The following is a 15,760-nucleotide window of genomic DNA, read 5'->3' on the forward strand; positions in this document are numbered from 1 at the left end:
GCACCAGAGTTAAGTTAGGGTTTTTCAAAATGCTGTCACGCCGAGCTCAAAAGGTTCGCCATCACTGCTCTATCCACTGAGCCAAACCGGTCAGGGCTGTAGTAACTCTTAGAGCTTATTCTTACCATATGATTCAGATGGTTTAACTTATTAGAATTTATTCTATGAAAAGGATTATGGATATGCACAATGACTTAGCGGTAATATTTTATCCATTGTATTTTTAGTGAAAAATTAGAAGCATATAAATAGTTAAAAGTTGATACATTCCATACAGTGGAATGCCACTGGGAGAAAAATACTAGCAGGATCTACACAAAATTATTGTAGTGATTTTCTTTGAATTACTTAAAACATATTTTTGCATGTTTTATGTAGCTTCTAATTATCTTACAAAAATCACGTTTATACTAAGAAAATATTATTTAAATTGCTTTGCAACTCTTTGGAAAAATATAAAAGAAAATTGTATAATGTTTCTTTGAAGTTTTTTTGCTATGTTCACCAAACTTAGATTTTACTAGTAAAATGTTTATTAAAAGAATTGTTTATAGGAGGACACAAATTAATATTTTAAAGTTAAGGGTTGTTATTCAGTAGATGGAAATTGGAGGCATATAGTTGAAATTTTTATTTATAGTGTTTGCAGAATTAATATAAAGCTAAAATCGAGTCTTTCCATTTTTGGTCTTAGTTTTCATTCTTTTCCTTTTAAGTTATAAACACAAATGTACCTTTTTAAATCTCTACTTAACTGTTTTTTAAAAAATTTTGTGGTAAGAACACTTACCACGCGTATCTGCTTGTAGCAGATTGTAAGTGTGCATCACACTAGTTGACTAGGCCCAGTGTTGTGCTGCAGACCTTTAGGCTTGTTCATCTTGCTTAAGTGGGACTTTATGCCTGTTGACTAATACCTGCCCATTTCCCCCTCCCCCCAGCCCCTGGTAACCACCATTCCAGTCTTTGATTTTATGAATTGGGCTATTTGAGATACCTCTATCATGCAGTCAGTTAAAATACTGGCAGCATCTACACAAAAATCGTCTTTCTGTGCTTGGCTTATTTCACTTAGTATGTCTGCAGTGTCCATCCATGCTGTCACATGCACAGGAATTATTGTTTTTCTCATACATAGAATTACAGATTTAGAAAGTTGAACGGTACAGAAATCATTTAAGTGTTGCCAATGCATTTTTTATTGAGGAAAAACAGATTCTTTAATAGCAACATTTTAACGTTATTTTCTGTTTCATAATTTTTCAGGCATAGATGTGCCAGAGATCAATGAGGAACAGAGCAAAGTTTATAACAATGCGTTGATAAATTGGCACCATCCAGAAAAGGATACAGCTGATAGCTATGTCCTCGAATATCGGAAGATTAATAGAGATCAGGAAATGTTGTCTTGGAATGAGGTAGAAGTTTGTGGCACAAGTAAAGTTATTTCAGAACTTGAAAGTAACTGTAACTACGCTTTCAGAGTAAGAGCCTACAAGGGTTCCATCTGCAGTCCTTGCAGCAGAGAATTGATTCTTCATACTCCTCCGGCTCCAGGTATTGTAACCATTGGGAATTAAAAAGCATAGCGTTGGAAGAGACCTTGCTAAACATAAACTAGCCCATGTCTCTGTATAGACCTACAGTAAAAGCAGCTCTCATTTGTAAAAGTTTATGGAAACCATACCCAGCTAGGTTTTAGAAATGGACTGATTACATTAATTTCACCATGTAGGCTGAGGAGAGGATTAGATTTTTGACTGATATCAAATAAAGAAAAATTGAAAGGAAGAATTTGAGGGAGCAGGGCTATTAATTTGGGATTAAAATGGCATAAATGCTACCGTACAAGTTTTAAATAGTATAATTCTATATTTGTTCCAGTTTATAGAAATCTCTAGAACATAGAATCTAGATAGATAGTTTAAAAATGTATTGGTATAATATGAAATAGAATTTTGATTAACCAAATTTAGACTTGTCTGGATTTTCTAACACAGTGATTCCTTAACACATGGGAATATTTTAGAACCACGTGGATAGCTTTCTCCCCAGCCACGGTCCCTCCCCCTTTCAAGTTAAAACCCACTGATACTACTACTTACAGACGTCTTTAGATTTTTATAGAATGGGAATAATTTATAGGTTAGTTGATGTTCACTATAATGTCTGCATGGACAAGGGACACTTAGACTAAGGTCATGCTCATTGTTGTTTGCGGGAAAACATTTTGCCCTGTTGGTCACTGCCTCAGAGGTCTGTCGGTTGGTTTCTAGACCCCATAGCCCCTGCCCGTTTGTAGTGGCTTAGTTTCCGTATTCTGTGCAGTCTGTCCTTCCTTCCCTTTTTGTTCAAAGTGTACTCATTCACTGTTGGTTTTTCATGCACATTGTGGTTAATTTAAAAAAATGAGGATACAGATAAATAGAGTTGGCTAAAAGGATTTTTCTTGAATCTCAATAAAATCCAATAGAATTTTAGGATGGATTTGCAGTTACTATGTAAATATTTTATAGTGTATCCAGTCTTCACTTTCCTTTCTAGTCTCTGACTGAAAGTGGAAGAAAAACAGAAACCTGAAAGTAGCTACTGTTTTTAGTAACAGAGTGGAGGGGGAAGGAGGAAAGGAAGTGTTAAATGTTGTCTTCCTTTTCTCTGAGAGAAGCATATGAATAGGGTGGCCATTTAAATTCAGTTTGCAAACTGGGAGATTTGAGATCAAAAGGAAGCATGCAAGCATGCGTGACTTACCACATTGACACAATAGGCATCACCAGAAAGAATGAATGTCGGCTACATATGGAGAATGGTTTTAACTTGCTAGTAGACAGTTTTGAAAATTGTGGTATAACAGTTAAAATTTACCATTTTAATCATTTTAAAGTGTACAGGTCAGTAGCATTAAGTACACTAACAATGTTATGCAACCACCACCACTCACATCTGTAGAATTTTTTCACCTTTTCCAAACTGAAACTTCATGCCCATTAAATAGTAATTTCCCGTTTTCCTTTCCCTGGTAACTGCTATTCTACTTTCTGCCTCAGAGTTTGCCTGTTCTAGGTTCCTCATATAAGTAGATTCACAGAATCCTTTGGTGACTGGCAGGTTTCAAGATTCATCTATGTTATAGCATGTCAGAATTTCCTTCTTTTTTAGGCTAATATACCAGGGGTCCAGTGCACGAATTCATGTACCTTGAAAGGAACTGTGGGCTGCGAGGCTGCTGTGGGCACAGGGGCGGGTCTCGGCCCATCCTCTGCGCCCCCACCTAGCCCCTCCCACTGCAGCCCCCAGCCCCCTCTCTGCCAGCTATGGGCGCTGCCATCTTTGTGATGGAGTGATGAAGAGACAAAATGACGGGTGTGAGTGGGGCCAGCCCCGTCAGTGGGTGCGAGTGGCGCCTGCTGCCCCGATTGCCCCTCAGGAGCAGGGGGAGGTGGAGAAGCCCTGAGGGACAATCGGGGCCGGCAGCCGCCGCTCGCACCTGCTGACGGGCGCCAAGCGATCAGGCTGGCACCAGCAGCAGGTGTAAGTGCTGGGCGGGACCTCGGCACATGGGAGCAAAGAATTTTCAGTAACCACCAGAGGCTTGCCCTGATGACAGCGACCGGCACCCCGCCTTGGTCTGGCGCCCCCGCTCACCTGCTCCACCATCCCGCCATGGCTGACGCCTGCCATGTTTTGTGCACACCCCCTGGTGGTCAGCACACGTCATAGTGACTGGTTGTTCGGTTGTTCTGCCGTTTGGTCTATTTGCATATTAGCCTTTTATTATATAGGATATTACATTTTCTTTATCCATCTGTTTGACATTTGGATTGTCCCCAGTTTTTGGATTAGCAGCTACTGTTATGCTTAATGGATTTGAGTTGATAGAGTCTTAGAAGTAATCTTATATTCATTCTCTAGTTGAGGAAATTAAAATTTAGGTTAAATTCCAGTTAAATGCTTGAGCAGGATTCAAACCCATGTCTCTCTGAACACAAAGCCTATGCTTTCTTTTTTTACACTGTACACTGTTCCCATGTTGATGAATAAGGAAAAGACGTTATTAAAATTGCTGTTATTTTTTAAATTTATAAAATTTGGAGTAAATATTTAAGAAAACATAGATAATTATGAAAATGTACAACCCTTTATTTTAGGGGCAAAACACAGATCTAATAGTGTGAAATACTTAGGATAGATTTGTTATATCAATTCTAAGGAGCCACATAAGTTTTCTCATATTTAAAATATTTTCTTCTGCCTTTGAGGTTTCTGAACATTTCCAGGTATAGAGAGTTTATTGGAAGTTATTTCTAAGTTGGGGTTTTGGTTTGTCATAGTTTGGTCTAGGGTAGTGTTATACATCCTGTCTCTTTTCAGTAATTTCTATTTGAAAAACCTATCATTTTTAACAGTAAATTTTAGAAATGCTAGTAAATATTTCTCAGACTAATTGTAAGCTTTATTTACAGTTTTCAATTTCCTCTTTGATGAAAAATGTGGTTATAATAATGAACACCTCTTGCTGAACTTGAAGAGAGACCGTGTAGAGAGTAGAGCTGGATTTAACCTTCTGCTTGCTGCAGAACGCATCCAAGTGGGATACTACACAAGCTTAGACTACATCATTGGAGATGTTGGGATTACAAAAGGGAAGCACTTCTGGGCCTTCCGTGTGGAACCCTATTCATACCTGGTCAAAGCAGGAGTTGCTTCCAGTGATAAACTGCAAGAATGGCTTCGTTCTCCCCGGGATGCAGTGAGTCCAAGGTACATTCTTTAAATTGATTTACAACTTGATAATTTTTTAAAAAGTAAACATGCTTGTTTTGCAAGGTAAGCTTGAAAATAGACCTGGATTTACTTATTACATTTCCAGCATACTTAGATTCAGGGGTTTTGGCTGTGCTTTGTGGCTGCCTAAGAAAAGGAGTCAGGTTTCTTTATTCACACAGGAAATAATGAGATTTAGCCATTTACAATGCTATGAGTAAATAAGTCTGTTTTGTATACCTCTTGATAATGATATAGCTTTGCAGTTTTAAATTTTGAAAATCACATCACTTACCTCAATTATGTGATAAAAATCATCCACATATGTAGTGAAATGCCTCTAATTGCAATACTTCACACTTGATATTAACAACTTCTTCTTTTGTCTTTAAATGTCCCATAAATAACTTGACAGAATTGAGTCATAATAAACATGTTTCCACAGCAAATAATTTCAGTGTCTTAAGAGATTGACTATTTAATGGAGATTATGCAGTTTAATTTTTTTAGATGGTGTATGGTGAAGTAGCCCAGACAACTTTTTAAAATATATATATTTTTATTGATTTCAAAGAGGAAGGGAGAGGGAGAAAGAGAGATAGAAACATCAATGATGAGAAAGAATCATTGCTCAATCAGCTGGCTGCCTCCTGCACACCCCCCACTGGGGATCAAACTAGAAACCCTGGCATGTGTCTTGATCAGAATAGAACCAGTGACCTCCTGATTCATAGGTCGACTCTCAACCACTTAGTCAAGCTGGCTGGGCCAAACATAACTTTTAACCACTTACATGAACAGAATCCCAGGTTAACAATCTGAGCGATAGGAAAAAATTTTGCACAAAGATGAGAAATTGACATAACAATGAAAATTGTATTAGATAAATGGTTACTTAAACAGTGGCATGTCCACTTGATAGAATATTAGTATTAATCATATTTTAGGAATGTTAGAAGTACAAAAAAAATTAAAATGGTTGATGTCATATGGTCATATAAAAAGCAAAGTATGCATAGGAAAAAAAATGGAAGGAACTTCGTATCAAAATTTTCTATAAGCTCCTATTGTCTATACAACAGGGAAAAAGCTTTCAGAATACTTGCTACATCATAGCTCTATGTAGAAATCCCGATTGGGAAGTAGAGTTCTGCGGAGGAGAATGAAACACGCCTTTTTTCTCCTGCATTATGCAGTGCCTGTTTATTTAGTTTGCAATTCCTTGGATTAAGGCACACATCTTGGTTTGGTATTTTCTTGTGTATGATTGTGTACTTATACATATTTAATCTTTGACAAATCCTTTAGTTCCTGTCCCCCTGGTTTATTTTTGATAGGCACAAGTTATTTTTTAGGTTCTCATCTGTGTATTATCTAGGTAAGAGTGGATGATGTTTTAAGACTGAATTTGGGGTGTGTTTGTATAATTCTGAATGGTAATGTGTAATCTTATGTTTTTGTTTTAATAGAAAGTTTTTGATATATAATTTATTTCAATGTTAAATCAGTGTAAATTGTCTTGAAAAATGTTTCACAGTTACTTGAAAGCCTATGGATAATGATTCAGATAAGATTCTACTTTGTGTGTTGTGTTTTAGATATGAGCAAGACAGTGGACATGACAGCGGAAGTGAGGATGCCTGTTTTGATTCTTCACAACGCTTTACGTTAGTTACTATAGGCATGAAGAAGTTCTTTATACCCAAGTCACCTACTTTTAATGAAGCTGAAAATAGAGTTCTCCCCATGCCAACAAGTATAGGGGTTTTCCTCGACTATGATAAAGGCAAAGTGGGCTTCTATGACATGGATCACATGAAATGCCTTTATGAGCGCCAGGTGGACTGTTCGAGCACCATGTATCCAGCATTTGCATTAATGGGCAGTGGAGGAATTCAGCTTGAAGAACCCATCATGACAAAATATCTAGAATACGAAGAGGACATGTAGTTTAAGCATCTGATGTGACTTAGAAGGAAAAATGTAGGCAAAACAATGCCTGGGTGTTTACCTTCGTAACTAATTACATATCATCTAAGTATTCTGTCGCCACACTTGTTTTTTGTGTGTGTTTCTTCTTAAAACACAGAAAACCTAAACAGCCTTGCCTCTTCCATGTCACTCTTCTGCCTTTCACAAATAACAGGAAAAGGACACACTAAAATGGTTAACTGGATTGTCTTCCTTTTTTTATGAACATGAAGTTTATTTATGTTAGCTGGTGTTGCTGATACTTACATTCCTTTTGGGGGGAAAGCATACAAATGTATTTATTACGTTGTTTTGTGTTTGGTTTTTCAATTTTATATCATGTTTGTGTCCTAAGAGAAGATTTTTTTTAAAATGCCTAATGGATAGAAGTTAGTACTAAACATTGTGTCTTGCATTTGTTTTTAAAAGAAAGATGGGGGAAAGGCCATAGAAATGGTAATATATTTAAATGGAAAATTATGTATTTTGAGATGTGTAAAGAATATTAACAGTATATTTGCCTGGAAAATGAATACTGTTTTTTTTTAAAGATCATAAACTATTCTTAAGGACATATAAACGTGTTTTCTTAGCTGTAACGCCCATATGTGCATGTGTAGTAAACATAGTTTCTTGCAGGAAACACAAAGTTAGTGGTTAACACATGTAGCTCTTCATTTTAATCACTTTCCCCCCCCCCCAGATAAAACGTGTCTGGGAAAACTTGTCATTCATTTTAATCACTTTTTCCCCCCAGATAAAACGTGTCTGGGAAAACTTGTCATTCATAAAACATGTTTTATGGAAATATTTGCACCTATGTTGAGTAATTATTTTTCATAAATATTGGTGAAGATATATTGATATTGGTCTTTTGTTTTTTTATCCCCTCTTACTGTGTCTTGTGGTTTTCATTTTTTTGGCACAAATATGACATATCAGATTGTCCTGGTTTATGTTTACATTTTTAAAGAGTTAATGATCTATTTTTAGTGTCATTAAACATAATATGTGGAATAACTAACTGGTCAGTTGTATGCATTTTTCTGTGGCTCATTCTTTGGTAATGAGCATTGGTAATAATAAACAAGTAAAAATACAAATTTAATTGTTTAGGAGTAATAACCAAAATCATAATGACTGTATCCTTTTAAAAGTTCATTTGAAGAATGACTTTATCTAAATTTTATGTTCATTTTTGAAACATCTTTTTCTTAGGTTGTTTTATTTAAACTGGTTGTTTTTTTGAAGTTAAAATGTTAGAAACTAGACTGTTATGCATTAGCACTAATAATTTTGGAATGCTTGTGACATATTCATAGACCTTAGGCCTTTTTTTAAACTATATATTTTTAAATGGAAATCTGTTATTCAGGCTGATAGCACTAAATTAGCTACCCCTCACAACCCAAATAGAAAATATCATGGAGAATTGCATTGTTTCGTAGGCTTTGTTACTTTCCCACCAATGACTAGCACTTTATGATATAGGCTGAACTAAACAAATATGCAGTGTTATGTGGATCATTGTGCAATAAAACTGCTAACGTCACTGGGTGGTCAGGTTTGATAGTCTCAAGCCCGTGTAAGCACATGTCATATAGACATTTAAAAAATAAAGCTTTAAATAGGAATAGGAAAGCTGTTTCAAACATTGTATAGTTGTAAATTGTTCTGGATTTCTTGCATTTTTAATAAAAATTAAAAGTAAGTCAAGTGGAATTATTGAAATTGTTATTCTAAAATTCTCAGTATGTTTATATGGAAAATGGAAGCAATTATTTATGAAAAGCTGTTTAGCTGAATATATTAACTTAGAGCTAAAGTTTTACCAGTATATAAAATTATTGTTGGCATTTAATTATTAGCTTTAATTCGTGTGGAAATGATCATTAGAGAAGCTTAACATGAAACTAATTTACTTCAATTAAGTCATCAGTTTGTCTAATTTTTCTGATTCATAATGGATCACATTTTGATCAAATGACTGGTCCTTTAGGTTCACATTTTTAGTCGGGGTTATGGGGCTCTGGTAGTTGTGGTTCACTGTGGATTGCAGTGGGCTATGCCTAGGACAATGTATAATAACCTCATATATACTGTTCCTTTTCTTTTTCTAAATATATTTTTATTGATTTCAGAGAGGAAGGGAGAGAGAGAGAGAAACATCAATGATGAGAGATACACTTGAGCCGAATGATGGGGTTTGAACCCTGACCAGGAATCGAACCATGACCTCCTGGTTCATAGGTCAGTGCCCACAGTGGGGCACTGTTGCTTTTCTTGAAAGTAGTAAGAGCCAGACCTATCTCCTGGGGATTGAAAACAATCTGGTCCCATTAAATCTTGTCCCGTAGCCCAACATCTGGTTGGCCTGGAGAGTGTGTTCCATGAGGGAATATAATCAGTTGTATTGCTACAGAAAACAGTTGAGAACTAGTGTTACAGGCAAGAATACTCAAGAAATTATGCTCTACCAGATAAATTTGCATTCATTTTAAAGGTGTTTATGGGATTAACATTATGAGACTTGGGGGTCTTCTTTTGCTTTAAAAATAAACCTGAAGGAATTTTAAGTTTTTAAAATTTGATTTGGAACTATATTTCACAAGTTTTTAACCTCTGCTATATATGAGACACTGTTCTGTGAATTGGGTATAAAGTGAGCAAGACAGTGAAGCTAGGTTCCTGCTTTTAAGAGCTTAATTTCTAGGAGGGAGAGGTGATAAAAATGGGAGGGTCTTCAGAGCATATGAGGTGGGAGCTAATACAGTGGGGCCTTGACTTACGAGTTTAATTCATTCCGAGACCGAGCTTGTTAAGGAGCTCGTTAACTCAAATTACTCTATCAACTCAATGCAAAAAATCGGCCTAGAGACAGCTGGTATCTCAAAAAACTCGTTAGTCGGTACACTCGTAAGTCAAGGCCCCACTGTACAAGATTTGGTGATCAGGAAAGCAAGCCCCTCTGAGGAGGTGAAACAAGTTTGACACCTGATTGCTAACAGCTGGCCATACAAAGAGGTAAGGAAGAACTCCCTGGGTAGATAAAACACAAATGCACAAAGGCTTTGAGATAGTGAATTAGATTTCCGGCAGGAAAGATCATCCACCCTGGATGGTTCAACTAAAAAGAAGTGAATGAAAGGATTGCTTAGCAGTGGTTCTCAACCTTCTGGCCCTTTAAATACAGTTCCTCATGTTGTGACCCAACCATAAAATTATTTTCGTTGCTACTTCATAACTGTAATGTTGCTACTGTTATGAATCGTAATGTAAATATCTGATATGCAGGATGGTGTTAAGCGACCCCTGTGAAAGGGTCGTTTGACCGCCAAAGGGGTTGCGACCCACAGGTTGAGAACCGCTGGCTTAGAGGTAAGGGCAACCTTACAGGAAGAAACAAGCAATGGTGAGCTGGGGAAAGACTAACCACAGCCTGAAGAGCATGGAGGACAAGGGGAAAGGGTGACTAGATCTCAGAGTGAGAACCTTAAGTGCGGATTGTTTGGTAGGAGCTGGGGTTGCCACGGGAGGCAGCTGTTTCTAGAGATGTGCCAAGACGGAGGCAGCGAGAAAGAATAGCCTCCACCTGTTCTGATCTGCCAGTGCAGTCTTTGACCAAACTCTGCTGGAAGCCAGCCAGCAAGGGCTTTCTAGAGATGCAGGCAGCAGGGGTCATCTTTCTGGGGCAGAGAGGGCAAAGCAGAGCCCTGGTGGTGGTTGGGGGGCAGGGGCATAAATGGAGAATAACTGCACAAGCGGGGAGGGCTTGGTGAATGAGAGGGAGACGGGAGGCTATTGGCCACTGTGCTGACTGCTTAAATAAGGGCATTTATACCGTCCGAAATGTTAAAAACAGAAGCCTTAGAAAGCCATGCACCTTTTCCCTTTCAGCTTTCTGGTGTTTCTCTTCCCGGTTGGCCCTTCTATGCTGCCAATCTGAGGCTAGTGGAGCTGCTGCTTTTCTGAGTTTGCCATCTCTTGTCTGAAATCTCTTTGGAATAGGGAAGAATAAGTGCTGTGGTTAAGAAAACAGTATCCTTAAAGTGCTGACCAGACTGATACCTGCATGCTAAGTAAGATTGTAGAATACTGTCCAAATGAAAATAAGTTGACGTGCTGTGCATGAGTTAGACAACAGTCTGCCTGCCTGTGGATAATTTAAAAATACTTTAAAATTCTTTCATTTCCCTCTAGATTTCTTTGTGTAAATTATCTGAACTCAATGGTTTATTTTTTCAATGCCACCACTGCTTGCTTTTAGGAAACCTAAAAAAAGTTCCTTGGTGTTTATGTTGGCCCCTGTTTCAAATGCAGGTTGAGTCCATACTGACTAGCCAGGTTACATGACTGCCTCTGGAGGTCTGCTTTCTGTTCTTGTAAGGCTTGGTCTCCTCAGGCACAAGTCTTCTAAGGGTAGAGCTGCTCTCCTTTGGAACAGTGTACCTGTCCTGTAATCTTAAGACTTGGAGCAACCTGATTTTCTAACTTACTTTCCTAGGTTGGGTGGTAAGGACTATAAGCTTCTGTAAAAGTATTTTATATCTTTTCAAAATGATATATATTATACCTGTATATTTTCAAAATAACTCCTTAATTTGTTTTCCTTGTTTGGATTCCTTTTACCCTAGAAGGCCCCTCCATTTGTTTAAGCAAAGCACTTCTGACAATATGGAAAAATTGTAGTTCAGAAATTATTTTCTTGGTAAAATGTTGTGGATCACCAAGTCCTCTGATGACTTTGACATGCAAGCATTTGAATTCCTTCTTGGAGCATATCTAACATGCCTTAAAGTCCTTTAGTAATAGAGAATTCTAAAAACATTTTTGAAGTGTAAAGGTTGGTATGTTGTAGTACTTGTTGAAAAGTGACCTAATTGACATAGGTTTTGGGGAAAGCCAAGGGCTCCATAAGCAGATAGGCTGGGTTCTTTAGTAATAGAGAATTCTAAAAACATGTTTAAAGTGTAAAGGTTGGTATGTTGTAGTACTTGTCGCAAGGTGACCTAATTGACTTATAGGTTTGGGGGAAAGCCAAGGGCTCCATAAGCAGATAGGCTGGGTGATGCTGTTAAGTAAAGTCAGGCATTTGGATTTTGCAGTTCTCAGCATTTAGTGCCCACGTGACTCTGAATCTCAGAGAGAGCATTCTAGGGAACACAGGGACATACTAGTTATGGTTAGTATGGATTTTTGGTTTGGATTTATATCTGAGGTTTGTCACTTATTAGATGTGTGATCTTAGATAAATTGTTAACCTGTGAGCTTCATCCATCTGCAAACTAGTTCTAGTGGTGTAAATGAGAGAATGTAGACAAAGGACATAACAGTGTCCGGTATGGTAAGCCACTCTATGGGGGCTGCACTTATAGATTATGAGCAGTTTTGAAAATTAGATTTAACCTCCTAAGAGATCTTTTACAAATGGTGAGAATATATTTGAAAACAGAATTTCCCCAGAAAATCGTAAGTCATGTAATTCAACTGAGGTTATTTGGTATAATGCCCAAAATCAAACTGGAGAGACATATGAAACATTAATTTGAGGCATAATTCATCCAATCAGATAAAAATTAAATCCAGTTTTCCGTGAAATCAAGATAATATAGTCCAGGTGTATTTCTTATTATGTAACAGTGAACCAGAGCTCATAAAATATGCAAGAAAATGACTTCTGTGGCCTGTGTCAAGGTCAGAGTCTCAGGCAAAGTTGGTTCATGATGGATTTCTCCTTGGCTCCTGGAGCCTGCAGATGGTCTTGTGAATTAAGAAGCAGCAGGCACTGTGGAGCAGCGCTTCTAAGTGTTAGCGTGCACATGAGTCACCTGGCCATCTTGTTAAAATGCAGAGTTTACCTCAGTAGGGCTGAGGTGGGGCGGGAGGGCCTGCATTTCTAACCAGCTCCAGGTGAAGCCAATGCTGCTGATCCCAGGTCACGGGAGCAGCTGGGCTTCAGGGAATCAAAGGATTCCTCCCTGCTTGTGGCCTGGGAATGGAGAGGAGGTACCGGAGCATAAATTACTTTTTCGTGAAAATGTATCAGGCTCAACTGGAACGGGATCTGTGATCGGAAGTAGGTCCCAGGATGTTTGCAGGTAAGGCCAAAATTACTTCTTAAGGAAGCTTTGAATCAGCGTGGATCCTTGGGCAAACATTCAACGGAAGCTCCCCACAACGCTGTGTCACACAGTGAGGCATGCCTCCGATATTGCGGATTTGGTTCCAGACCACCGCAATAAAGCTAGTACTGCAAAAAAGCAAGTCGGAGTCTCTTGGCTGTTGGAGGGGTCTTTCTTTCAACTTGTAAAAAAACGCATCTGTGAAGCACAGTAAAGTGGAGTGCAATGAAACGAGGTCTGCCTGCAGAAGAGAGAGGTTGGACTTCCCAAATTCAGTGCAGGGTTTATAGGGCACCGCCACCGACGTGGTTTGTTTTACATCTCAGCATGTATCTTCCAGACTGTGTCTTGAGTAGAATTTGCTTAATTCTGAGCCTTAGTCCTTGATAATATTACAATGAGTTAATTGTAAAATAGAGCCACAATTAGCTAAAAGGTTTGTTAGTTAGGATTTGTCATTTCAAAAGTTTGCCATTTGTTGATTGCTGTGTTCCAGGAACTACGCTAATTGCTTTATGTCAATCTTATTTTAATTCTCATAACACTTTGAAGAGGATTTTACCCATTTGCAGATGAGGAAACTGAGCATCGACAAGATTAAATTACCTGCCTGGATCTCAAAGCTTCTCTGTGGCAGGGCTGGGATTTGAACTCAAAACTTATCCCAAAATCTAAATGTTGAATTATTAACCAACTTACCTATGGAGGTTGAACCCATTTAAATATACAGCAATGTTTGCCAAATAAAGTGATGGCAATAATTGAAATATTGTTTCTATCATTATTTCTTCAAAAACAAGTTCTTAATGACTACATAGAATTTCATTGTTGGACAGTTAGATTTTCTAACTATCTCATAAATAATGCTTCAAAGACTGTCCTTGGTAAGGGGTTTAAAAGTGGCCACTCCAGGAAGAATGTGTCTGTATGTGTTTTGTTTCTTCATCTGTAGATGGGAAAAATACCCGGGAAAAATACCTATCCTGTAAGAAAGCAAGAAAATGTGAACGCCTGTCTGGGTGGGGCATGCATTCTGCCATTTCAGTCTTTTCATGTTGTTGTAACTTGCCTGCCCCTGAAAGCCTTCAAGGCTCACATAGAGTTTTGAAGAGATGTATCGTGAATTAGGAAGATGAGAAATTCCCAGTCTTTTCGATGTAGTCACTAGACTCAGCTTTTAAATATTTTCAAAGGCAACTAAAACTGTGAAGTTGACAATTCAAATGGTTTGACAAGGAATCTGGTGGTATATTTGTAGGCAGCTTTCAGATTTAGATCTATTCTAAAATGGGTGGAATTATAGATTCCAGCGAGGGACAATCCCATTATCTACAAGGTGCACCTGGTGTAGTCTTTAGTAAAGATGTGTGTACTTTGGTGACAGTGCCCCAAATCGGACCTTGTTCATAGTAATCTTCACTTTTTTTCTTTACCCCAAAATATGTTGTTCCAGAAAAGATTTTAATTTAATGTGTGAATAGTCTCATTTGAGATAATTTCCCTAATTCCCCCAAATAGTTTTTTGCTTCAACCGTTTTAATTCAACCAGGATAACCTCACTTATCTTTCAACCTGTCTATAGGTCATCTGTAATTAGTTTGAGAACTGAAATTACTTTATACTTTAAAAGGTTATTTGTGAAACTAAAAAGGTTTTCAGTCTATATTAGCCTTCTCTTCATATCTCAGTTATATGTAGTTTGATTTAGGGGTAATAGAAATGAAAGGAGATCCAGAGACATAGAAGCATAGACCAGACTATTGAACCTCAGAGGGCTTGCTTTTTTGTTGTTGTTGGTAATATATTATTGATTTCAGAGAGGAAGGGAGAGGGAGAGAGAGATAGAAACATCAGTGATGAGAATCATCAATAGGTTGTTGTATTGCTTCTATTAACAGTTATCTTGGAATTAACCTTTGGAGGTAAGTTAACTCTGTAGCTTGCTTGGCATAAAGTGTCTGGTATATAGTAGGTGCTCAGCAAATTCCAGACCCAATCAGCCTTAGATACAACTGTCATAATGCCAACATTAACTTCTAACGTATAATGACTCTTTAACCTGTCCACTGGGAGTCTTCAGAAGTATCAGATATATATTCAGGATCAGATTTGCTCATGGGCTTCTACTATGACCCCCAACTCCTCTGCTGTCAGTGAACAAAAATCTTGAAACCAGCACATCACAAAAGAGGAAATCTAAAAGACCAATACATGTTTGGAGATAGGCAAAATAAGATCACATTGAGATTTTGCGAACACATCAAAATAACAAATATTTTAAAGTCTAACAATACCAAGTATTTGTAAGGCTATGGACCAATAGGAACTCATACATAGCTTGAGGGAGGGCAGATTGGTACAACCAGGTTAGGCTAATAGTTTATTATCTGGCAAATTTAAAGGTTCGCATATCCAATCACCTCACAATTCTACTCATAGATGTATGCTTTGGAGATTTCATGGTCATGTCCATCTGGATCATGAACCAAAAGCTCATAATCCCAACTTGGAAACAACCCAGATGTCCATCAATAATAGAATGAAGAAATACATTATAAAACATGTATACAATGGACTACTATAGAGAGCAATGAAAATGAATTACAACTACATATTACGAAGTGAATGAATCTCACAGTGTGCAGAATAAATGCTGTGCTATATGTCTGTGATGGTATATTAAGTTGAAAAACAGACACAAATTTGCTGGAACATAAGCTGCATAAGGGGAAGCTTCCTTATTATTTCAATTGCCTAGAACAGAGCCTGGCACATATTAGATGCTTAATGAATAATTATTGAGTGACCTTAACCATATCATTTAGGAATGTATATGTGGGTATCAAAATATAAAGACAAGCCATTATAAAAGGAGAGTGTTACCTTTAGGGCTGAGGGAAGAA

The 15,760-nt window shown here is 37.7% G+C and overlaps 1 protein-coding gene and 1 long non-coding RNA gene across 6 annotated transcripts in view; one reads left to right on the forward strand and one right to left on the reverse strand.

Moving 5' to 3' along the window:
• TRIM36 (tripartite motif containing 36) overlaps positions 1-6,805 on the forward strand; it is a 31,236-nt gene extending 24,431 nt beyond the window's left edge. For all 5 annotated transcript variants that reach the window (XM_014544240.1, XM_014544243.1, XM_014544248.1 and 2 more), the window contains 3 exons: positions 1,267-1,557; positions 4,464-4,761; positions 6,363-6,805. In XM_014544240.1, the coding sequence (XP_014399726.1) occupies positions 1,267-1,557; positions 4,464-4,761; positions 6,363-6,714 (941 nt within the window). In that variant the 3' untranslated portion in view covers positions 6,715-6,805. The remainder of the gene's footprint in view (positions 1-1,266; positions 1,558-4,463; positions 4,762-6,362) is intronic.
• Positions 6,806-6,949: 144 nt separating this feature from the next.
• Positions 6,950-8,459, reverse strand: LOC106727081. The gene is made up of 2 exons (XR_001363234.1): positions 7,480-8,459; positions 6,950-7,421 (listed from the first exon to the last, which is right to left on the reverse strand). It is a non-coding gene; the product is annotated as an uncharacterized LOC106727081 (long non-coding RNA).
• Positions 8,460-15,760: the final 7,301 nt, after the last annotated feature.

The sequence above is a fragment of the Myotis brandtii genome, unplaced genomic scaffold, assembly GCF_000412655.1.
Source record: "Myotis brandtii unplaced genomic scaffold, ASM41265v1 scaffold1105, whole genome shotgun sequence".
NCBI classification, from domain to species: domain Eukaryota; kingdom Metazoa; phylum Chordata; class Mammalia; order Chiroptera; family Vespertilionidae; genus Myotis; species Myotis brandtii.